Source organism: Macaca fascicularis, chromosome 18 (genome assembly GCF_037993035.2).
Source record: "Macaca fascicularis isolate 582-1 chromosome 18, T2T-MFA8v1.1".
Taxonomy (NCBI): Eukaryota; Metazoa; Chordata; class Mammalia; order Primates; family Cercopithecidae; genus Macaca; species Macaca fascicularis.
The window spans coordinates 21,571,154-21,595,143 of NC_088392.1; the positions used below are offsets into that span (position 1 = coordinate 21,571,154).

At 42.4% G+C, this 23,990-nt stretch overlaps 1 protein-coding gene and 1 long non-coding RNA gene across 4 annotated transcripts in view; one reads left to right on the top strand and one right to left on the bottom strand.

The window, feature by feature from the left end:
* Positions 1–1,450, top strand: part of CCBE1 (collagen and calcium binding EGF domains 1) — a 287,475-nt gene extending 286,025 nt beyond the window's left edge. The window contains exon 12 of one of the 3 annotated variants that reach the window (XM_045378106.3): positions 454–1,450. In XM_045378106.3, coding sequence (XP_045234041.2) covers positions 454–735 — 282 coding nt within the window. In that variant the 3' untranslated portion in view covers positions 736–1,450. The remainder of the gene's footprint in view (positions 1–453) is intronic. The other 2 variants (XM_065533689.1, XM_074022617.1) reach the window with 2 other exon arrangements.
* A 13,253-nt stretch (positions 1,451–14,703) lies between these two features.
* LOC135968222 (uncharacterized) lies at positions 14,704–19,187 on the bottom strand. Its single transcript, XR_010582820.1, has 2 exons — positions 19,041–19,187; positions 14,704–14,970 (listed from the first exon to the last, which is right to left on the bottom strand). It is a non-coding gene; the product is annotated as an uncharacterized lncRNA (long non-coding RNA).
* Positions 19,188–23,990: the final 4,803 nt, after the last annotated feature.

Sequence of the window (23,990 nt, forward strand, 5' to 3'; positions counted from 1 at the left end):
ATTATTCTGTCTCTATTTGTCCACCTTCAACTCTACATTTCTCAGGGCTGTAAGCTTTGGAACCAGAGAGAACTCTGTTAATTTTGCAATTTTGGAGCCCTGATAAATTACCTATGTCTGTAAGTTTCAGGTTCTGCATTTCTGAAAATCAGAAAGGCTCCTACTTCAAAGGCTTGGTATACTAGATGAGACATTAAAAGTGAAATTATTTAATATACTGCTTGATCAGCAACGTTCGTTCAAAAGTCAAGCATACCACTTAGCTGTGTGAACTTGTGGAAAGTTAATTCACCTCTCTGAGTCTCAGTCTCCTCAACCGTGGAATAAGAATAATAACATTTTATTGATACAGGTTCCTCTAAGTCACAAATGTAAAAGACAGCAAGCTCAATACGCAGACCATATGGTCATACCAATCTTTGCTTCCCTTCGTTTCTGCCTCTTCCCCTCTAGCGTCTCCTGCAGTTCCAAGCTGACACGGCAGATGGTGCAGTTGAATCGCCCAGGGAGCCTCAGCACAGCAGCCTGTCACCTCTCCACGAGGCAGCTGCCGCAAGCTGCATTCACTGGGACAAACCTACCTTCCTTCTAGAATGTGAGTCAGATGTGGCAGTGGCCCTGCAGGCGGCAGCAATGGCAGTGTCACAACACAGACTGAGATTTCGCTTCAACGCCGAACCGCTTGGGGGCTCTCATGGATGCAAAGTGTGTCGTTTCCTTGTCGAAGGACAGTGAAGGCAGGTGTTTGCTGCTCTCCTGCAGGCTCTTGGGCATGCTTCAGAGGTACTTCTTTAGGGACCAAGCTCTCATCAAATTAATATTCTGTCCGTAAGGCAGATCCTGTTAATTACCTCTGTTTAATGAAGTTTTTCTTTTGGAAATAGACAGAATGTGTTGATTCTCCATTTTTTGGTCCGCTTGAGTGAAGGAAAGTTGATGTTCTAGGCTGGATACAAGACTGAAATAGGATATTCCGAGGCAGCTTCTTACAGACGACCACCTTTCCGTACCAGCCATAGAATTATATGAGCTTTAATCCTGCATGTACCTTTCCAGGGTTTCCTCCTCCAAGAAGCGGGGTTAGCACTGGGCCAACGACAAACAAGTGAAGGGCTTGGGTCAGGATACCTATGTTACAGCTGCAGAATGTCAAGCACAGGAGCAGTCACTACAGCTTGCCAGGGCAGAGCCCACAGAAGTAATATTCCAAAACAACACATTTCCATATTATTCCAGCACAGCAGAATGGCTGGGGGCTGCAAGTTGCATTTGAACAGCATTTCTCAACCTTATCAGACCTAATGCCCCGCTTTCATAACAAATACTGTGTAACTCTCCCCTCTAGTATCCCACAATGAGATGCACAGATACTACAACTTGTCTATGCACATATTTAATCCCTGTAATGTCCTTGCAATAATATAAAGAATAAATGAAAGCAAAGTCATTATAATGAATATGTATTTCCATGTGTGAATATGCAGACACAACTATGCTGGAAGGCACAAGTAGCCTGATGCTTATGTCTGTTCATAGCATCATCCTAAATATCATGGCCACAAATCCGAATTAAGTGTTGGTGATTCAGGTAGCATGCGCTGCATTGAATGACTCAGTAAAATTCCAACCAAATGTAAGTATAATCTTTCTTTACTTTACATATAATTATTATAGATACATGCCATAAAAATAAGTTGCATTTATATGCAAAACAGAGGTAGGTTCTAGGCTCCCTAATAGTTGTAATAGCTACCCTTCCTACACACACAGACACACATGCTTCCTAAAAAAACCCAGGAAGTAAGTATGGCCGCTCTTGAAAACCACTGGTATGGAGGGCCAGATAGGGCCACAGGGCATGAAGAGGACCTGTAGTTGCCTTCCAGAACTCTTAGGTTCTCCAGGTGATTACCCAAGACCTTTTCAACTGCCAAAATCAAGACCTTGTTAGTGTAATTATGTAACTGATGCCAAATTTGATAACCATAGAGTAAAGACCTATTGCTAGGGTGACTGCCCTAGATTCCTGTGTGATGATGCAGCTGTTGTGTCAGACCTGGGATGGAACAGCACTGCAACACACCAAAACCAGCCTGGGAAACGCAGGCACAAAAGAACACCTGGTTCATTTCCTAAGCCACCCTCCACTCCACCACACTCCATCTGGACAGGCTCCGGAGGAAAGGCCTGGATGCAAGATCCCAGCAGACCCTCATGCCACAGGGCCATCCCAGCTCTGCTCCAGCCACTGGGATTGTTTGGTGATCAGGGGTGTCGATGGACCACTGGTTTAGGCTCTAGTTAATTGAATGTTCTGGTTACATGACAGTTAATTCACAGTCCTCTTTGCTTTGATCCTTATAAAACTTTCCTAAATTCATGTGTTCACCCTTCACCAAACAACGTTTACTTAGTTGGAAAGATTCCTTTTTCTTTCCTCTATTTTACAGTTTCCTATAATAGTGTTATAATACTCTGATATTAATAGCAATGCATTTAGTAAACACACAGCTCTAGCTTCCTGGCTTAACGCATAGTACGTACTAGAGAAGGGAGGTGTTGTTTTATGTTTAAGCATACTGTAAGGTTTCAAGCTTCTCTTTCTGAGCCATTATCACTACAAAGAATGAAAGTGCCTACATAGGCATCAAAGATTGTGTTTAATGTGGATTCTCTTTTTTTTTTTTTTTTTTTTTTTTTTTTTTTTTTTTTTTTGAGGTGGAGTCTCGCTCTGTCACCCAGGCTGGAGTGAAGTGGCGCGATCTTGACTCACTGCAAGCTCCGCCTCCCAGGTTCACGCCTTTCTCCTGCCTCAGCCTCCCGAGTAGCTGGGACTACAGGCGCCTGCCACCACGCCTGGCTAATTTTTTGTACTTTTAGTAGAGACAGGGTTTCACCGTGTTAGCCAGGGTGGTCTCAGTCTCCTGACCTTGTGATCCACCTGCCTCAGCCTCCCAAAGTGCTGGGATTACAGGTGTGAGCCACCGCACCCGAACTGTTTAATGTGGATTCTAATCTCAGGAAATCTCCTGAAAGAGTAATTGATTTTTTGGTTTCAGTCATTATGAATTTTTCTACTAGGTGTGTTGTGTGCTGTTTTAGTTGAGAAGTTTCAGAGAAGCAGATGCAAAGATGGAATTCAATGCATTCTGTTAGAGAAAAGGACTGAGGAAAAATGAAGAAGGAGCCAGGAGAGTCGAGAGCTGTCAGGCCATTCAGGTGTAACCCCAAGTACTTGTTAGTGTAATTATGTAGCCAATCCAATACTGACTAAATCTATAAAAATGAGTGCACTGAAAATAAATCCTGTGTCTATGAGCACTAAATTGAATACATTGAAGAGACTTGGTAAAAAACAAGTAGTCACTGGCTAGGTGCAGTGGCTCAGGCCTGTAATCTCAGCACTTTGGGAGGCTGAGGTGGGCAGATCATTTGAGGTCAGGAGTTCAAGACCAGCCTGGCCAACATGGCAAAACCCCATCTCTACTAAAAATACAAAAATTAGCCGGGCATGGTGGCACACGCTGGTAGCCCCAGCTACTTGGGAGGCTGAGGCAGGACAATCACTTGAACCAGGGAGACAGAGGTTGCAGTGAGCCAAGATTGTACCACTGCACTCCAGCCTGGGGGCACAGAGCAAGACTCTGCCTCAGGAAAAAAAAAAAAAAAGTAGTCACTAAAACATATTTTTAAAATTAAATCAGAGATGGCCAAAATTACTGTGAAAGTTTGGGGGAAGCGCTTAAAATTTAGTATAATTCTACACTTTTATTCTGTTGCAGTGTCTCTGCAGTTTAAAGAAACTAAAACTGGAAATCATTGTCAATGGATTGAGGATGTGATTTGTGCAAAACAGATGATGAAAAGCTCTAATCAGTAGATCCTATGCAAAGAAAAAAAGTGATAGGCTTATATCTTAAGACTGGTTGAATATACACTTCTGTGCTTTAAGCTAAATGAAAATATTTGCTTTTTAAAAAGCCTATGTTTGATGGACTTTCTCAATTAACCAACCAACCATTCCTACCCATAAGGGGCTTCTTTTTTATTTTTTAAACACAGTACAACTGCATTTACCACTAATGTTTACATGTGTGACAATAATGGAAAAAAACAAGAGGTTCCTGGGATGAAAGGAGTATGTAAAGGTCAGTTAGGGTTAGGGTTAGGTCTTTTCATTCAGTAATTTGTTCAGAAGAGTTTTAGAACCTTGCCAAAATCATAGATGGCCTGCTTTGATTTCACATTCATGTTTGGCAAGACTAGATACACACACACACACACACACACACACACACACACACACACATTTATTATGTGGCAGAAATTTCTGGACCCCAAGTGATAGAGGTCAGCCAAAGGGGTTTTCTACTGTCCCCTATATTCTCTACCAAAGACTTGCTAGGGAATATTCAGCTGTCGCCTACATTACATTTCAACTGTCTGCTAAGGAAGAATTAGTTGTAAATTTTGATTCATCCAGGCCCACCTCCAACCCCAGGCTATTTCTTTTGGCTAATTCACGCATGCAGAGAGAACACGAGGAGTTTGCCTCAAACTCTTCACTAAACTTTATGGGTGCACCCCAGTGACTGCTCCACATACGGGAGACATCTGGCCCTTTTTAAAATCCCTCCTGGAACTTAAATTATCGACTATTGTAATATCATAATTCTCTCTCTTCATTTGATACAGGATAATGCAAACAGGAAATCAGCAAGCAAGCATAATTTCTGGACATGATAGAGTCCCACCGAGACTTGGCAAACAGGCTGTGCATTTTCCTCTTGTTGCATGGTGTTACGACACCTCTTCTACAGATGTGGCCCCCCAGCTGTGAACTCCTTGAAGACAAGGACTAGAACAGCGCCTGGCACAGTCCGGGTTGTATATAGGTGGCTCAGTTGAATGAATGCACTGCTTTTGTCCAAAAATACACTCATCACCATGCAGAATAGACTCGAAATATAACGCGTTATCCCATACTTAACTAAACCCATGGCTTATTCACGGTTGATGGCACCTCGTGCCATATAGCAAGGCTGGAGAGTGTCCAGCCAAGAATGATGCTGTAAGCAACTAAAAGAGAGATGCCAAGACTTCAAAGGATAGGACGTTCCCATTTGAAAAAGAGAAAGCCCAGAGCAAGGAGAAGATACGTATAAAAAGAATGTTATCCCTATAGGAGACATAGTCTAGAAAGCTCATGAAGCTCTTTGCTTGTAGGCAGACAGTGGTTCTCAGACTCTGAAATATCAGAATCACCTGCAGCCTTGTTTCAACACACTCGTGGGCCCTTCTCCAGAAATTCCAGTTGCACAGGCCAGGGTGGATGCCTGAAAGCTGCATTTTTTTTTTTAAACAAACTCCCAGGTGTTGCTGATGCTGCCATGGAAACATGATTTGAGAACACTATAGTAAGAGATGGGAAAGGCTGGAAACCAAGTTTCTTCTAAGATTTTAAATTAATTTTTAAAATGATATAAGTGAATTCTTTTAAAAATTTGTCTCACAAACGTTCTCAAGTATGCACAAAAGTAAAAAGACTCATAAAAAACCCACAGAGCACACATCACCCCACTTCAAAAATACCAATTTACCAGTCTTATATATCCCCCATCACCTTTTTTTTTTTGCCAAAATAGTTTAAAACATATCCCAGCCATATCAATTAATCTATAAAGATTTCAACATTTATTTCTAACATTATCATTCTAACAGACAAGCACTCTTTTTAAATGTATTTACCTATTGAGGGAAGCTAGGATGTTTGCAATGAATTGTTTATAAAACTGTAAGAGCCAAGGAAGACCGTGCTGCATGAATCCCAGATTCTGACTGACCCAATGTTATTTCGACTCTTTTTATTTGGCAGTGACCACCCTCTGCTTCTAGGCCTTTGCTTAGCCTGCCACCACACACACACACACACACACACACACACACACACACAATCTTGTTAACCCTTCCCACCCATCTCCTCATATCCAAATACTGTTCTCAGTTGAAGACATGTCCCTTCCTTCTAGAACCTTCCTCCAGCAGTAAACCACTTATCTCTCTGACACATAGCCCAGCCTTATGTTTCTCCTGACAGGGATCTGCAACTTTCTGCCTTCTGTTGCCCAGGGGACTGTCCCCGGGGGACAGCACATTCCTGGAAGGTGGCATGAGGAAAGGGTTCCAGACAAGCTCAGAACAGCCCACAGTCCTCTCTTCTCTGAAGGACGTTACAGTCCCTCGGGGTTGGAGGCTGGAGGTAGAATTTTCATTTCCGAGAAATGACCCTGGATGCCAAATGATTATCCACAACCCTACAAGCTCGATCAGATTCCGAGCGTGGGGGGCACACGCTGTTGCCCTGTCTCACTGATGGCTGCCACTACAGTGCAAACCTGGGAAAACTATAGTTACAGCCAGCCTTTTGCCCAATCACCACTCACTGAGGCTTTTCAGGGAAGAACTGAGTGGAAATTGGCTGGGCCTGTGGAGGAATCTGCAGGTGGGGGAGGGGTAGTGGGCGATGGGGAGGTGGAAGCAGAAATGCTAAGAAAGCTAAATATTGTGGTTAAGTCGGAAATGTGGATTTCTGACGCTTTTAGGAGGAAGAGGATGTGGCTGAGTGTGGCACTGGGGCACGTGAAAATGAAACCACCCATAAAGCAAGGCATTACAAACGGGCTGTGAGTGTGGCCAGCATTGACTTTGGCAGTAGAGGTCTGGATTTGCTAAGCTTCACGGGTGAGTGAATGATGGGAGTTGGAGGCAAGGAGGTTACTAGAGATTCCTCAGTGCTCTGGGGGAGGTGTTTTCAAGCCAGCAAAACCAGCCTTGGTGAGACCTGACCTCTGAATAGGACGATATAAAAACCCACAAAGAGACTTTAGCCTAGTTCTCTTTTTAAATAAAGTCAGGTGGGCAGGGGCAGGGGGATTCCCATTAGAAAGTTTTATAGTACTTTTGTAGTAGGTTATGAATTACGCTTTGGAACTACACAAAACAGTTCGAACACAGTGCTTCCTGCCGCTAGAATTGCAGGCTGTCAGCCACAGCTTTGCTCACCTCCCCAGCTAAGCCACCTACCTTCCTATGGGGGAGACAAATCACCCGCTGTGGTCTTGTTGCCCTGCCTCACCCCTTGAGAACCTTCTTTCTTTTCTTTCCTTCTTTCTTTCTATTATGTACATTTAGTTCCCACAGGCTTCCTTTATCAATATTTCAATTGGTTGCTGCTGACCTATACTTGAATCCAAATATTTGCCCTATTCAGTATGAATTGTTCATTCAGCCAAATGCTTGATTATGTCTGTGCTCTTTTGAGCAAATTGAATGGGCTACTTGACTATGTAATGCCGATATAGCCTGGTCATTAGTAGTGTTTGTTAGAATTGACCAGATGCAACAAGGAAGGAAAGGGAAAGAAGAAGGAGGTTTGTGTTCAGTTTTCCTTCCAGAACAACCATGGTGAAGAAAATGAAATCGTGCGCTTTCCAGGGCACAGTTCTAAACTGCCTTCCTTTTCTTCCAAATGGGCCCGTAGTCTAATATGAATCAAATGGGACAGGGTTCAAAGGAGATGGATGCTCCTGAAGGCCCGCAAGTTTATATATTCATTGGGAAACTACCCCCGTAAAATGAATATGGTTTTTTTAAATGATGACCGGCCTTCTTATTTTTATTGTTTAGATCAAGACACAAGAAATAAAATAAAGCTAACTACGAGCCTTGCTCTTGATTAATATTACTCCCTGCACTGGTTGTGTGACATTTCTTCCCACATTCAAACTAACCTTTCATGAATGTCAAAAGCCACGTGACTGGACAATTTTTAACTATCATATGTTAAACTATAATTCACACTTTAGGGGAGGAAAAGCTTTCTCCTCTATCCTCTTATGTTCAGTGACTGGGTCTCTGCAAATTAAAGTTACAAAAGATATGAGGAAGAAAAAATTAGTCTATTTATGTTTGCAGTGCACATACATGCTGGAGAACTCAGCGATGAGTAACTCAGAGAAGTGGTTAGAATTCGGGGGTTGTATACTGTGGCTTAACAAAGAGCAATAAATTGTGAAGAAGAAGCTAGACAAAGGGAAAGGTTTGGGGCTTGTGGGGAAAGCTAAGTTATGGAAAGGGGACAAAAAGTATGGTAAATAAGGGTCATTTAGCACGACCCTTATCAGACTCTTATTTGTTATGCAGATAAGAGTCATCCCAGGTGACAGGAGTGTCTTAGAGTGGTTCTCTTCCTGTTATGGAAGAGTGAGATACCGTTCCAACAGATGTCACCTTTACAAAGGGAAAATTATGCCCTGCTTTTTTACAGAAATGGAGAGAGCAGACAGCAAATTGCCGTAAGTTCAAAACAATCCTTACACAAAAACGGCATATTTTGGGGTGCCACACTTTGATTCTTTTCAATACAACAATTATTTGCTGACTACCTACGACATACACAGTACTGAATTATGTTGTGGAAACACTTGATGCACAATAAGGGTTATAATTTGGCCCTGACCCAAGGAAGGAAACCAGCACAGATCCAGGAGAATTTTTCCAGGCACAAGAGTGGCTTTGAAATGTAAATTAATTTTTCCAGTGCTCCAGAGCAGGAAGTGATAATAAGAATATACCGGTGTGTTGGTGCTTGACCTTGAGGAGTTCCTATCTTATTGGTAAAGGCAGATATGTACATAATGTAGAAAAGATAGGAATGAGAATACTTGGGGCAGGATATCAAGTGAAGTAATTATGGACCAAAAAAACAAAACTGAATATGAATAGAAGGTACCCTTGGGCCCTCTGGGGGCTTACAGCCTGTTAAAAGAGAGAATTTATGGACACAAATAAATGGTATCTAAGGCAGACTGCTTAAAGGAGCAAGCAACAAGGTGACAGGGGCTTTCAGGGCTAGAAGAGGTCATGTCCAAGACCACTGCATACGTCCAGCCCACATTTTTGAAAGCCTTGCTTGAAACTCATGGCTCTGATGCTCCTTCAAGTTCACATCATGTGTATTTTTAATTTGTCTGAAGAATTTACAAAATTCAGCCAAGGTGGGCGGGATCGCGAGGTCAGGAGATCGAGACCATCCTGACCAACATGGTGAAACCCCGTCTCTACAAAAATACAAAAAATTAGCCCAGTGTGGTGGTGTGCGCCTGTTGTCCCCGCTAGTCAGGAGGCTGAGGCAGGGGAATTGCTTGAACCCAGGAGGTGGAGGTTGCAGTGAGCCAAGATCACACCACTTCAGCCGGGCAACAGAGCAAGACTCGGTTTCAAAAAAAAAAGAATGCTATATATAAATAGTATGAGAAACTTGCATTGCAGAGAAAAGCTAGCCATTGCTTTCGGCTCTGATTTGAAGGAGTAGGAGGAGGCTAGCATTTCTGAACAGGAGAAAGGCAAAGCTCTCAAGCTGGAGTTCCTAGCTCACTGTGTTGCATCCTAGCTTACTGTGACACAGAATGTCAACTCTCTGTGCCTCAGTGTCCTCATCTTTTAAGAGTATAATGATATTATAATGCCAGGGGCCTTATAGGACTTTTTGGAGAATTAAGTTGAGAAAATATGTGTAAAGCTGTAGTTTAGTTCCTGGTCATAATGAGTGTCCAGTGAATGTCAGATATTATTTTTATCCAATGCTCAATATGTGTCATTGTTATAAATATATCATTTCTCTTATATATATATATATGAAATGTACATATTATATTCATTTACCAATGAGAGATCAAAATAATTTCCTTTTAGTAGTGAGAAGGCCACGTTAACGTCTGGTGTTCTCTGTGTAGTCAAGAACACCATAGAGTAAAGGCAAGATATTGAAGCAGCCTGTAGATGAGACATTTGGGAAGAAGAGGTGGAGAGGAGAATGGGGTAGGGAGAGAAGAAGGAGAAGGTATCAAAGGAGTGCCCCGGAAATATATTTTCTAACATATATCAATGATCAACTGTTACTGCTTGAAGATCTTAGGAAGAAAAGGATTATACAAACAAAAAATAGGCCAGGCGCAGTGGCTCAGGCCTGCAATCCCAGCACTTTGGGAGGCTGAGGCAGGCGGATAACTTGAGGCCAGGAGTTTGAGACCAGCCTGGCCAATATGTCAAATCCCCATCTCTACTAAAAAATACAAAAATCAGCTGGGTGTGGTGGTGTGGTACACAACTGTAATCCCAGTCACTAGGGAGGCTGAGGCACAAGAATCACTTGAATCCAGGAGGTGGAGGTTGCAGTGAGTTGAGATCACACCACTGGCCTGGGCACCAGAGCAAGACTCTGTCTCAAAAACTAAACTAAACTAAAAATAAAAATAAAATATTGCGGCGGGGCGCGGTGGCTCAAGCCTGTAATCCCAGCACTTTGGGAGGCCGAGACGGGCGGATCACGAGGTCAGGAGATTGAGAGACGATCCCGGCTAACACGGTGAAACCCCGTCTCTACTAAAAAATACAAAAAAATAGCCGGGCGAGGTGGCGGGCGCCTGTAGTCCCAGCTACTCGGGAGGCTGAGGCAGGAGAATGGCGTAAACCCGGGAGGCGGAGCTTGCAGTGAGCTGAGATCCGGCCACTGCACTCCAGCCTGGGTGACAGAGCAAGACTCTATCTCAAAAAAATAAATAAATAAAATAAAAATAAAATAAAATAAAATAAAATATTGCTCTAATAAGGCCATATAATATATATATTATACAATTTATGTAATAAATCACCCATAATCGTGATGACTGTAAGACCCATTACTTATAATGAGGTTAAAGAATCAATTCTAAAAGTATTTGTCTAGCCCCTATTTTAGTTTTCTAAGGCTACTAAAATGAAGAACCACAAACTGGGTGATTTAAAGACAGAAATGTATTATCTCACAGTTTCAGAGGCTACAAGTCCAAAATCGGGGCATCGCCAGGGCCATACTTCCTCTCAAGATGAAGAGACGGATCTGTGCTAAGCCTTGCTCCTCGCTTTGGGTGGCCTGTCAGCCATCTTTGCTGTGCCTTGGTTGGTAGATGCATCCCTCCAATTCTTGCTGTGTGCCTTCACATTGTCTTCTCTCTCTCCATGCACATCTGTCTCTCTGTCCAAGTTTTCCCTTATTATAAGGACACTATCATATTGGATTAAGACTCACCTATTCCATATGACCTCATCTTAACTACTGTAAAATTACATCTGCCATGACCCTATTTCTGAGTAAGGTCATATTCTGAGGTACTGAGCTTAGGACTTAAACGTATCTTTTTGGGGGAACACAACTCATGATAGCACCTATTTTCCAATACTCTCCAAGCAAATTGCAATTTGGAATCATGTGGAATACTTTGCTAATATAATATAATATAATATAATAATGTTTCTAATTTTAGGACTAAATCATTCTGATTTATTAATATTAGTGATGTTACAGCAGAAAGTTCTAGTTTAAAGAGGGAGTGCATAACTAGATTCTGCACAAATTCTTCTCTTTTAGTGTTAAAATCCCAAGGCCATATCTAAAAACTGCACCATTGGAATAAGGGAAAGGGGAGTAGGGTTTGCAGTGATGTGTCCATTGCATGTAATACTGCACTTAATGGAGAGTGCAGTCTACATTGTGTGACCGTTGTGTCATAAAAACAGGAAGGCTCACAAGCCAAGCCAGCTGGTGGGATTCTAACCTTTTGCAATCTCACACACACACACACACACACACACACACACACACACACACACACACACACTATAACTAGGAAAGGAGAAGGTCACTCTGCTTAGTGAGGTAGAGGAATTCAGCAACCAACACAAAAGAAACTTTCCCTGAGAAGATTTGCAGAGGAGGCCTGGTGTTTCTCAGCTATTCAATCCCTGAATGTGTTTTCATGTTTTCAAGTCAAAAAATAAGGTTCTTGATCAGGAACACACAGGGGAGGAGTCACTTCAACAATGACCAAGCCCGGTGAATTTTGACCGAAGGCCAGAAAAATATTGGTTTTCATGTTGGCATGATGGATTATTTGCTAAAACACTAACATTATATTAATTAAGGGAGATATTTTGCCTTGTTGATGAAGAAAAAAATTTTTTGTAAATAACGTGCTTAGCTTTGACAATGATGAAGTTAAACATATGCAAATTATCTGATGAAGTTGCAATGACTCGATGTAAAAAATACATCTGTTTCCTACTGCTGGTATTTTCTAAAAGGTCAGAGCTACTTCTACTTGATGTGTGCAGGATGAATATAATAATCTTTGCTCAGAAATGCATACAGTATTTTAATAGCGTGCCTAATATCTACCAATTTTGAAATAGTTATCACTTAAAATATTATCACAGAACCCATAAATATTAAATACTATATGAATTCACATAAAAATATAGGAACTGATGCATCTTAGGGCTCTTCCAAGGTATGGGATGCTTTTCCAAGCATTTAGCTTGCTTCAATACATGGTTATTATTACCATCCTTTCCTCACTCTGAAACTTGCAAGACACTGTTTATATCTTTGCCCTAGACATGTGTTATCTTATTTCATCCTTACATGTGGGTTTTAGCGTCCCCTTGAACAAGGAGAAAACTAACGCTGAGAACACTAAAGTAACACGATCATGGCAGAGGTGAGATTTTTAAAGTCGACCTGACACCAAGTCCCACACTCTTTCTGTTGAACCTCCATACTGCCTTGTTGGTTGTTTCTTGGTTTTGAAAGAAAAGAACAATCTGGTTTTATTTGTTTTTTACTGTATTTATCCCATCACTGGGAAGCCCTATCTTGCCTGAACCAGACTGAGGTTTAGAAATAAACATACTTCTGTCGGTCTTTCATATAAGGTATTTCTCTCTGCATGTGTGTCTTTCTCTCAGCTTGTGCTCAATGATCGAACACCATTTTGGACCCAGAAAGACCTATTTGATTCATTCATGATTCACTGACACATGATCCGTGTGCTGTATCATTCTATACAGAACATAGACATTGCAGCTAGGATAGCATCGCCTGGTGACGTAGACTGTCTTCTTTATATACAAATTGAGGTTGAGCCAATGTAAACACACTTGACCCCCTGGATGTTACAAAAAAAAAAGCAGCTCCACCATCAAAATTGAAAGTATTGTGTTTCCCTGGCATACACTAGTGGCTTCTGGTCCTGCATTTGCCACTAACCGTGATTTTGAGTAACTTCCTCGGGCCCCTCAGCCTCAGCTTTCTCACCGGGCGCTTACTGTCTGAGTCTCACTTCACAGGATTGTTGTCTCAAATGAGAAAACATGAGGGAAGAATTTTTTCAAGGTTAAATTCCCCAATGTGCTGTAGCTTTAAAAACGACGTTTGAGCTCGTCGATCTGGTGCTACCCTGGCCAAGGTGTTAGGTCAACCATCCACTTGCTCAGTCTGTGCACTTCAGGTTTTCTTGTTCCCCAGAAACCGTGACATGCGTGGTGCTCTTCAAAACTCATGTTAGAAAGCGTGGATAATAAATTATTCAGGGAACAAAGCCCGAGCTCATTGAAAAGCTATTGCTCTGTGGGTAAATACAACCCCACTGTGTATTAAACAAAAATTAAACCCCATTTTCTTTTTTATAGTGAAGTTGCCATCAATTCAAATCCCGAGAACAAGGCCCTGGACACAGTTAATAGTCCGCAGCCTGGCCAGCCCGGGCTTTGAAAGCAGGGAAGCCTTCCTGAAGTGCTGCTTGTACCCAATTATAACTCACTACTTACCATCTTCATAATTTAAATCTGTCCACCCCTTGGGAGGGGGCACATTTTTGCTAATCAAAGCCATGAATGCACCTTTTTCCTTTTGACAGCATTAAATTAAAGCTAAATGGTCGGTTTTGAATGAGTTACTGTGAAGAATAAAGGCATTAATGAGGTAATTTCATTATGGAGACTCATCCAGGCCTATGTGAAAACGAGGGAAGTAAGTGGAAAGGAAAGCTGCTGAGGAAATTAGGGTTCCTTCCATCCTAATTAATGTTTGGGGGCATTTAGTACAGGCACCAAATTAACTGCTCCAAAGAACTCTCATTGAAAAAAATACATTGTTGCCCTCCCTTGTAATTAGAAGACAGTACAAGGAGAACACTCTGGGAGTATAAAGCCAGCCTTTAACTTATTCGGCTGGCGGCCGAAAACACACCATTATGGGGCTGGAGTTTAAGGAAGCACTAGGCAGACAATATAGGATTGTTTAGGTCCTTGGACTCTGTGAGCTGTAAACAGGTAGCCTCTGAATGAGGAATTATGAGACTCCTGGGAGGCCTGGCTTCCCAGCAAAACAGTCTTAAATGCATCTAAAAGGAAGAAAGAAAGGTGAATAGGCCCAGCGTGGTTCGCAAAAAGAATGCTCAATGCTTGTCTTAAGTGATTACATGATGTTGCGCCGGCCCCTCTCACTGAGTTATCTTTACACTGCTTTTGTCTCCTCTAATTGGAGCTGATGAGGTGCTAATTGGAGGCCTTTTTAAAAAGCCCACTACTTTAATCATTGGAAAATCGAGGGAGGCTGAGGGAGTGGAGTTAATGAGACAGGGGGGAAGAAGAGAGAAAACTTTATGTAGCTAGCTGGACAAAAGTGAAGCTGTGGTTTGTGTGTATCTAGGAAGGGTGAAAGGGAAGGTTTGAGGGGAGGAAAAGGGGAGCTCAAGATGTTTTATTTTAAAAATCTTTCTGCAGCACCTTCAAGGTCAGCTGGAATAAGAAGAATCTGGTTAGTCTGGCGGTTTCTGTTCTTTAATTCTCACACTGGGCCTGAATTCAGACTAAAGCCTTTATGGTCCAGCCCTCAACTCTCCTTCAAAATGGTAGGAAGAAATTGTGTGGAGTCGGGCGTGCCTCCCACTGACCCTTGTTCCTCTTCTCAGAATGCAAGTTTTTCTTGAACCCTTTCGATGGGTTTTCGCTGCTGCTTCTGGTGGCGGAGAGGACTCTTCATCTCAGACCTTCTCTGTGTCACGGGTGGGGAGTGTAGCGTGGTGGTCATGTCTTCAAGGGTTATGAATTGGGGAAAAGAAAACAGAATTGACTTACCAACAGTGACTCTGAAGTTGGATATGTTCTGATTTAGGGTTGCTTGTTTGTTTTTCTTCTCCTTTATGCTTTTCTGTGCTTTCCAATCTCTAGAGTGAGCCTGTATATCATTAACAAAATAACATTTTGGCCAGGCGCAATGGCTCATGCCTATAATCCCAGCACTTTAGTGGGCTGAGGTGGGTGGATCACCTGAGGTCAGGAGTTAACACCAGACCGGCTAACATGGCAAAAGCCCGTCTCTACTAAAAATACAAGAATTAGCCAAGCGTGGTGGTGCATGCCTATAATTCCAGCTACTTGGGAGGCTGAGGCATGAGAATCGCTTGAACCAGGAAGGCAGAGGTTGCAGTAGCGCAAGACAAGATCGTGCTACTGCCCTCCAGCCTGGGCGACAGAGCAAGACTCCGTCTCAAAAAAATAAAATAAAATGTTAATATCTTTATTCAAGATAACTTTGTTACTTTAAGTAGCAAATAAATAGAATGGAGTGAGTGGCAGGGAGGAGAGGTATGATGTGGAAAAAGTGGACTTCTAGAAACGTCCTCTCAGGGGCACCGAGCCTGGGTTGCCTCCTCTTGCTGTGTAGCAGGACCCGTGGAGTGTCAGGACACCATGGAAATTCAGAGAGAAGCATCACACCTGAGGGTTACAGAGTCTCCCACTCAATTCTCCATTCCCTGGCCTTGAGAGGATCGATAAAATATTTCCAGAGTATCCTGGAGGATTTATAAAGTATACTACGGGATTTAGCACTTTATATATTACCTCATATTGTGTATAATCGCCACCACTTCTTGAAGGTTAATTTCCCCATACACTCTAACCTACTTTAGGGCAATGACCCTGCAGTTTGTCTTCCACTCCCACCTAAGTGCCCAAGCTTAAGTTACCTTTTCCACACTGTCCCCGTGTAAAATCCAGCCACACGCTGTAGCACATCAGCCAAAGAAATATGAAATTGACATGACACGGTTGGCCTGTAAATGCGAGCACGTAACATGGGCAAAACCCAGTGGGATCGAATTTTATCCTTGGGAAATGAGTTGACACCTGCCAAGTGGTGGGAACAGTGCCTGGCGCTCAGTTAGGGGTCAGTAATTTAAAGCTGACACAAGGTGACTGAGAGTGAGAGAGAGAAAACTGGGAAGCAGATAGTCTTAAAAGTCAGAAATGATTGTGCAAGGCAAGAGAGGCAGCATTTGGTTTTGAAAGCTGTAAATCTAGGGAAGAGTTTTGTGTAGGGTGGATATGTAGAATGAACATGATGTATGTCATTCAGAGATTGAGAAGGCAGCCGGCCAGCATCTGAGCTCTGTCACAGTCAGTGACACAGCACTCCCCACAGAGAAAAACTTAGGATCTTGGCACTAGAAGAAGCATTACAGGTGCTCTGGCCTCAGACCACTGTTCTGCAGATTAAGTGATGGGCTCAAAACCATCCAGGTCATGGAGAGTGGCCGAGTCTGCAGCAGATTCTAGGTCTTTGACCTACCAGGCCAGGCCAGTGCTGTTTTTCTTTCTCTTTCTTTTCTTTTTTTTTTTTTTTTGAAACAGACCCAGGCTGGAGTACAGTGGCACGATCTTGTCTTACTGCAACCTCCGCCTCCAGGGTTCAAGTGATTCTCCTGCCTCAGCCTCCTGAGTAGCTGGGATTACAGGCACCCGCCACCACACCTAGCTAATTTTTTATTTTTAGTAGAGATGGGATTTCACCATGTGGGCCAGGCTGGTCTCAAACTCCTGACCTCAAGTGATCCTCCCGCCTCGGCCTCCCAAAGTGCTGGGATTACAGACGTGAGCCATGTGCCAGGCCTGTTTTTCCTAATAGCACACAGACTTACAGGATGAAGAACTTGCCAGCCTCCTCCTCTGAAGTTTCTGAGTATGTTAGATTAGTACAGGAGACCCCACTGTATAGATGTATGTGTGTGTGTGTGTGTGTATGTGTATATATATACACACATACATATATATACACACACACACACACACTTACACACATATACAGACACCTAGACATACACGTCAGCCCCAAGTTCAACCTCATTCACTCAGTCACTCCTGCACTCATGCATTCAGCATCCAGGAAATCTTGGGATACCCACGAAGTACTATGTCCTGAGCTGAGTGCCAGGGATATGAAGGTCAGCAAAACCTAATATAGCCTGTCCTTGCGGAGCTTATTGTCCAGTGCATGGGACAGACATTGCATAAAGATTTACACAAGGATTGTGTTGATTCCTGATGCTATGTTCAATGTTGTGGAGGAGAAGCACCGAGTAGACAAATACGGTCCTATTTACCAAAGACTCCAGGTGACACTGAGGCAGGTGCTTTGAAAACCCTGAGCTACGGTCAGCAGGCAGCAGAACCTCCCCTCCAGCTGCTATGAAAGCAGCTTCTAATGAGTTAATGAGCAGCCTGAGGATGGAGGGCGACAGGGAAGGTAGGGGGGAGGCGGAGGGGACACAGTAATCTGCAGGGCATTAGCAGATGCTTCAGCAGGAGGCTGGGGAAGCTATTTGCCAGTTGGCTGCAACTTCTGAAAGAGCAGGCAGAAGGGTCAATCAATGTGGCCTTCATCAGTTCAGTGACCATATTTTTAAATAATAATAATATTAAAAAAGAACACATAATCTAACAGGTTTTTTGTTTTACAAATTAATTTGATAAAATAACTTGCACAAACACAAAAATTAAATTGAACTTAGTTATACAATTATTCAATTGGCGCTACTGAAAAAAAATACTTTTATATGAGGTCTGGGGCACGTAGGAGCCAGAAATAAAGATCTCAGCATTTTAGCTCGACAGGGGGATTTGAAGAATGTAGTAGAGCCATACCCCTTAATGTAATAAGGAAGGAAGGAAGATCCAGAAAGATACGTGACTTTGTGATAGGTCATGCCAAGGGCAAGATTAGAGAATAGGGCTCCTGGTTGATAATTCGGTGTACTTTTTTTTTTTTTTTTTTTAATAGAAGCAGGCTCTTGCTGTGTTACTCAGACTGGAGTGCAGTGGTGTGATCATAGCTCACTGCAGGCTCAGACACCTGGGCCCAAGCAGTCCTCCCACCTCAGCTTCCCAAGTAGCTAGAACTACAAGTGCACACCACCATGCTAAGCTAAGTTTTAAATTTTTTGTAGAGACGGGGTCTAGCTATGTTGCCCAGGCTGGTTGCTCAGTGCATTCTTGAGTGCAGCATGCCACATACTTTGATCCATGTACTGGTCAGCAGCACCCTTACAATACACCCAATTAAATAAACTAAAAGCTCCTGGATATTGTTACTAATAAAAGAAATGCAATTTAATACTCAATAATATACCAATCTTCACCCAACTTGGAAAAGTTCAAAAAAGCAAGAAAACTGGCAAGATTACTGGGATTGCATTAACAGGACTCAGGAGGCAACTTGAAGAGGCTTCTACTAGAATGGTTTTGGCATTATCAAGGATAATTGGCACAGACTGAAACACATCAAATATGCTAAAATCCATGAGTTCAGAATGACGTCAAACAGATAGAAAAACAATGACGGCCAACAACAAGAAAAAAAAAAGTTATTTTAGGAGGATGCCTGAGAACCAACTCTGTAGTTTAAAACTAGTTTCTTTTTTTTTAAGTAAAAGTATTTTCCTGCTTATATTGTAGATCAAAGTTAATAAATAGTTGATGAGAGGAAATTACTTTTTCTAGAAGCATCCCATTAATAAATGAAGAGGACATGATGGAATTAGAATGTCACCATTTTATCAAGCCTAATGAAATAATGAATCTAGGAAATGATGGTCAGTGCCTGCTCATAACCAGACATGATGCGTCTCCTAATGGAAGTTCACATTGCCCTCTGCCTACGAACTGTTCTTGCCAAAAATTCCAACTGGATTGGCCAGCGCTTCTGATGGCTCAGCATTCTCACAAACATGGCCTTTATCCGGGCCTCTGAGGTTCTCACTTGCTGTTTTGCAATCAACTCCTAACTGATCCTTCAGCATCTCACAGCCCTCCGGCCTCCTCACCTCAAATCACCGGAGTGATCCATGTAAAATGTGTGTCTTGTCTAAAGCTCCTTGCTGCTCTAACTGGTCAGGCTCTGCTGTGGGTTGAATTGTGCCCTCCCCAAGAGACACGTTCAAGTCCTAAGCCCTGGTACCTGTGAATTTGACCTCGTTTGGAATAGGGTCTTTGCAGATATAATCAAGTTAAGATGAGATTATAATGGATTAGGGTGGACCTTAATCAGTGAGTGGTGTCCTTATGAAAAGGAAATTTAGACACAGAAACACGGAAGATGGCCACGTGCAGACGGAGGCAGAAATTGGAGTGATGCATCCACAAGCAAGGAAATGATAGAGATTGCTAACAAGCACCAGAAGTGAGGGGAGCTACCTTTCCAGCTTATCTGCAGAGGATCCATCCCTCATACCCTATGTCAGCTCCACCGAGTCAATCACAGTTCCTCAAGGGAGCCAGGCTCTTGCATCCTTCTGACCTTTGTACATATTGCTCCCTTCGCCAATAATCAGTGTCATCCTCTCTGCTACTCAGATGCCCCCAGTCTTCGAAATCTTAGCTTTCCTCCTGGGCAGAATTAAAGCTTTTATGGGACCCCAAAGAACTTGTACCCACCTCTTCCTTTATGTTTTCCAAGCAGCATTTTAGTAGATTTCCACACCAGACGTGGGCTCTGCCACAACAGGGAGAACATCTTATTCTTTCCACAATCCCAGTGCCCAGCAGAGTAATAATAACCTTAATATCAATTAATATTAATAATATTGGTTAGATTTACATATTAACACTTAGGAAGAGAAGCTATTGCATATTCATACATTTGTTCATCCCCCACTTCCTACTCCCTACCCCCATCCAAACTTCTGGTCACCTACACTACTCACCTCTGGAGAGGCCGTAGAGCAGTGGTTAAAAGCATGACCTCTGGATCTAGAGTGGCCTTGAATCACATCTGTTTTTTCAGATTACCAGCTGCAAACCCCAGAGCTGGAAGCACAATTTGAGAATGCAGGTGAGCAACGCTGAATGGAATGGCAAGGGAACTCAGTGTTTTCTGTGTGATCTGTGATTCACCCCCATATGAATCCAGTTACTGAAATTGACCTTTTGTCCACAGTGCTGTCTTCCACATTCCAGTGGCCATGCTCCTGACTCCTCGATTTTTATCTTTCGCACCTTTTTTCACCTTCCTGCCCTTGACACCCGTTCAGTTCTTCTCAATCTTGCTGAACTGCATTCTACTTATTTTGGACCTAATTCAGCTTTGTTCATTTTCGTTTGAGTTTTCAACAAGGTATTGACTAGGTCTATTAGCTTGGTGTTTTCTCAAAGCAATGTGTGTGCATTTTAAAGTTTTTAGTATCCAGACCATTACTGAAGTGCTACAAAATTAAGACACCATTAGCAACCACCCACTAACCCCACAATAGCTCTTGGAGAACTACCATTTGTTGTGTTTTTTGCCCTTGCTCTTTATAGTCTTGTTTTGAAAATTATGGTACAATACACGTAACATAAAATTTACCATTAGTGACACTTAGTACATTCACAGTGTTGTGCAACCATCACCACTATCTAGTTTTGGGTTTTCATCACCTCTAAAGGAAACCCTGTACCCATTAGTCAGTCTCTCTCCATTCTCTCCTCCCCGCTGCCCCTGGCAACCACCATCTGCATTCTGTCTCTATGGATTTGCCTATTTTGAATATTGCATATAAATGGAATCATGTAATACGTGGCCTAACATGTTTAACTTCTTTCACTTAGCATGTTTTCAAGATTTATCCTTGTTGTAGCAGGTATCAGTACTTCATTCCTTTTATGGCTGAATAATATCCCATTATATGGATAGACCACATTTGTTTATCCTTTCATCAGTAAATGAACATTTGAGTTGTTTCTACCTTTCGTTTATTGTGAATAGTGCTGCTCTGAATATTTATGTACAAGTTTTTCTTTGAACATCTGTTTTCAATTCTTTTGGGTATATTCCCAGAAGTGGAAATGTTCTAAGTGAGTAACTATGTTTGCATTCTTGAGGAACAGCCAAACTGGTTTCCACAGTGACTGCTCCACTTTGTATTCCCACCAACAATGTGAAAAGGTCCCAACTCCACATCCTCGCCAACACTTGTTATTTTCCTTCTCAAAAAAATTATAACCATCCTAGTGGTTGTACCATGGAGTCTTTTTAAAGCATAGATACCATTCTAGAAGTGCTTCTTCAAGTTCACGTATGCATGCAGCATTCAGAGATTTTGTAAAAGTATAGATTCTGCTGCCGCCAGTCTGCAGTGGGATATGAAATCTTCCAGGGGTGGTGGTTCTGCTGGTCCACGAGACTTGTGGAGCAGCAGAGATCACATAGAAAGACGATAGCAGCCTTTGCTTGAAACCCTCTGGTCACTACCCACTGCAGTTAGAATATACTTCAAACCCCTTTCCATGGTTAGCAGGTCCCTGTCAATCCTTCCAGCTTCCTCTGCCTCCATTCTCCCACTTCTGACCATACTCCATTCTGGGCTTCTCTTCTGCTCCTTGAACATGCCATGGCTTTCCCACCACTGGGACATTACATTTTTGTCCCTCTGCCTAGGACTTTCTGACCCCCTGATCTTCACTGAGCTGCCTCTTTATCCCTCAAGCTTCAGCTCCAATGTCTTCCCCACCAAGAGGCTTCCCAGAGCCCTCTACCTAAACTGGGAAACAAGGTTTTCTGCCTACCAGTCACTCTCTATCTCACCTCTCTGGTTTTTTTTTTTTTTTTTTTTTTTCTTTTACGGCACTTACCAATATCACAATTTGAAATTTTATTTTTAAAAGTTTGTCGATAATTTTATTGTCTGTCTCTCCCTTCTGGCCCATAAAACACTACGACACCAAGGCCTTGTTTTTCTCATTCATTGCTGTATCTCTAATACGAAAACAGTGCTAAGTGCTGTTCATCTAGGTGCACAATAAATGCTTATTCAATGAATGAATGAGTTGATTACAGTTTCAGCACTTCTTCTTGTATGTCCCCATGGTTTTCAAATATGGCCATGTGTATCTAAAATGTCACCCAGAGAATATTATAAATTATTGTCAGAATTATAGACATGGAACACCTTCCTAAAGACTTCCAGACCATTGAAACAGCCATCAGACAAACTGCCGCAGTTTAACTCAGCCTACCAACCGGCTTCTTCATTGTCTGCTTCCACATCTACTTTTCCCGCCGGAGTTTTTGTATCTGTTTACAATTACTCTGAGAAAGGAATATACGATGTCCCCTTTCCCCATGCTGGTTCTGTTTTCCTTTGTAAGCACACAGAACTGTGTGAACATCTCAGATGAGCATCATAGAGCTTTTCTCATAAGCCCATCTAATAAGCAGCAGATTTCCGTGACTTCTTGTGTCTTCACTGTATAAGGAGGTGTTTTCCATTTCCCTCGGTGGAGTCTTTATCTCATTTTCACTTTTTACCTTTGGGCTTGAACACTCTAAATTTGTCTGAGCCTCGTTGGGGACTCTGCGCTGCCTCTCACTCATCTGTCTTATTTGCGTTTCAACTCACCAGAGCATTTTGAGCTTTATTCTATCCAGACAGGTTTCCTTTTGTCTTTTCCACTTTTTGTTGACATTGGTTGTTTATTTCTTTATCATTAATATCGTTTCCTACATAATCATCCATAGATCCAAATAGGTCCCTTCAGCCTTTATACCTCTATTTCAGAGAATTTTAAGATGAGTCCCCTACAACTGTGAAAGCAGTCCTTCCCCCATTTAGTTTCAGATTTAAAGTGAATCGTCTCTTTCCATTCCCTGTGGTCTAAATCTGATCAGTTTAGCATCACTTTCCTTCCTTACACCCTCAAATCTCTCCTGATGGAAGAATTAGCTCAAAAGGGCACGCACCTCATCAGATGCTGAAAACACACCACACTGGTCTTATTTTCCTGGGTAGGAAATCATAGTCAGTCTTTGGCAAAATGTCTTTGCTTTTTATCCTTTTCTGCCTTAACCCAGAAGTTCAATCCTCTCTGCTTTCACTTGTTTCTTGAGTTGGTGATTATGGGCAGCCACATGTTGGCCTTGGTGATAAATCGTTCTGGCTCTTCTTTCTTGTTACTCGATATCCAGGAATGTACTGTATCAGATGAATGCCCAGCTGCTTGGATGTCACTCTCAGAGTTTATTGCACTTTTGTGCTGGCTTCTCTGCATCCTTCAGTAGTCTATGAGCTCCTTCTGGCAGACATTGTATTTTATTGATCTTTATTTCTCCAGCAGCCAGCATAGTGCTCACCTCACAATGGATTCTTAGTAAAGATTTAGAGACTGCTGAATGAATATCCTGTGATCCTTTACCTTACAAGCCAAGAGACACAATACCCAGGCACACGAGACTCCTAATGAACATGGAAAGAGAACATACAGGTAAGTGTGCAATGTGGTTCAGTAAGTGTTCAAAGACAAGAAATAAATAAGAGTTCATGGAGTTTTAGAAGGCTTCATGGAGAATGTAAGACCTAAATTTGACCATTAAAAACGAGAGAGAGAGAAGCATTGAGGAAGTGATGAGGACGCTTAAATTTTCCACTCTGTCCCTCTCAAGTTTTCTCATGGGGATGCCTTTGTTTTTCTTTTCCTCTTATCATAGCATCTCTGTCACTGCGTCGCCTGCAGTCTGCTCTTCCACCTTTACCAGCCTGGTCTAAAAATCCTCTTATAGTGCTTCTCTGTGCAACCCTATCTTATTTTTTGGCCCAGCGTGGAGTATCAAGGGCTCTGATGGACAATACGAGTTTTGTCCTTCCAAAACTCTCTTGGGCCACTCTCCCAGCCTAGTGTACTAACTGAGGCTGCCCCTCAGGAAAAACCAGGTTGTGGGGTAATTAGGTCATAGGAAACACTGAAACCAGAAGATTCAGCTGGAGACTAGGCTAAAATTCATAAATACAGATTGCCCTGGC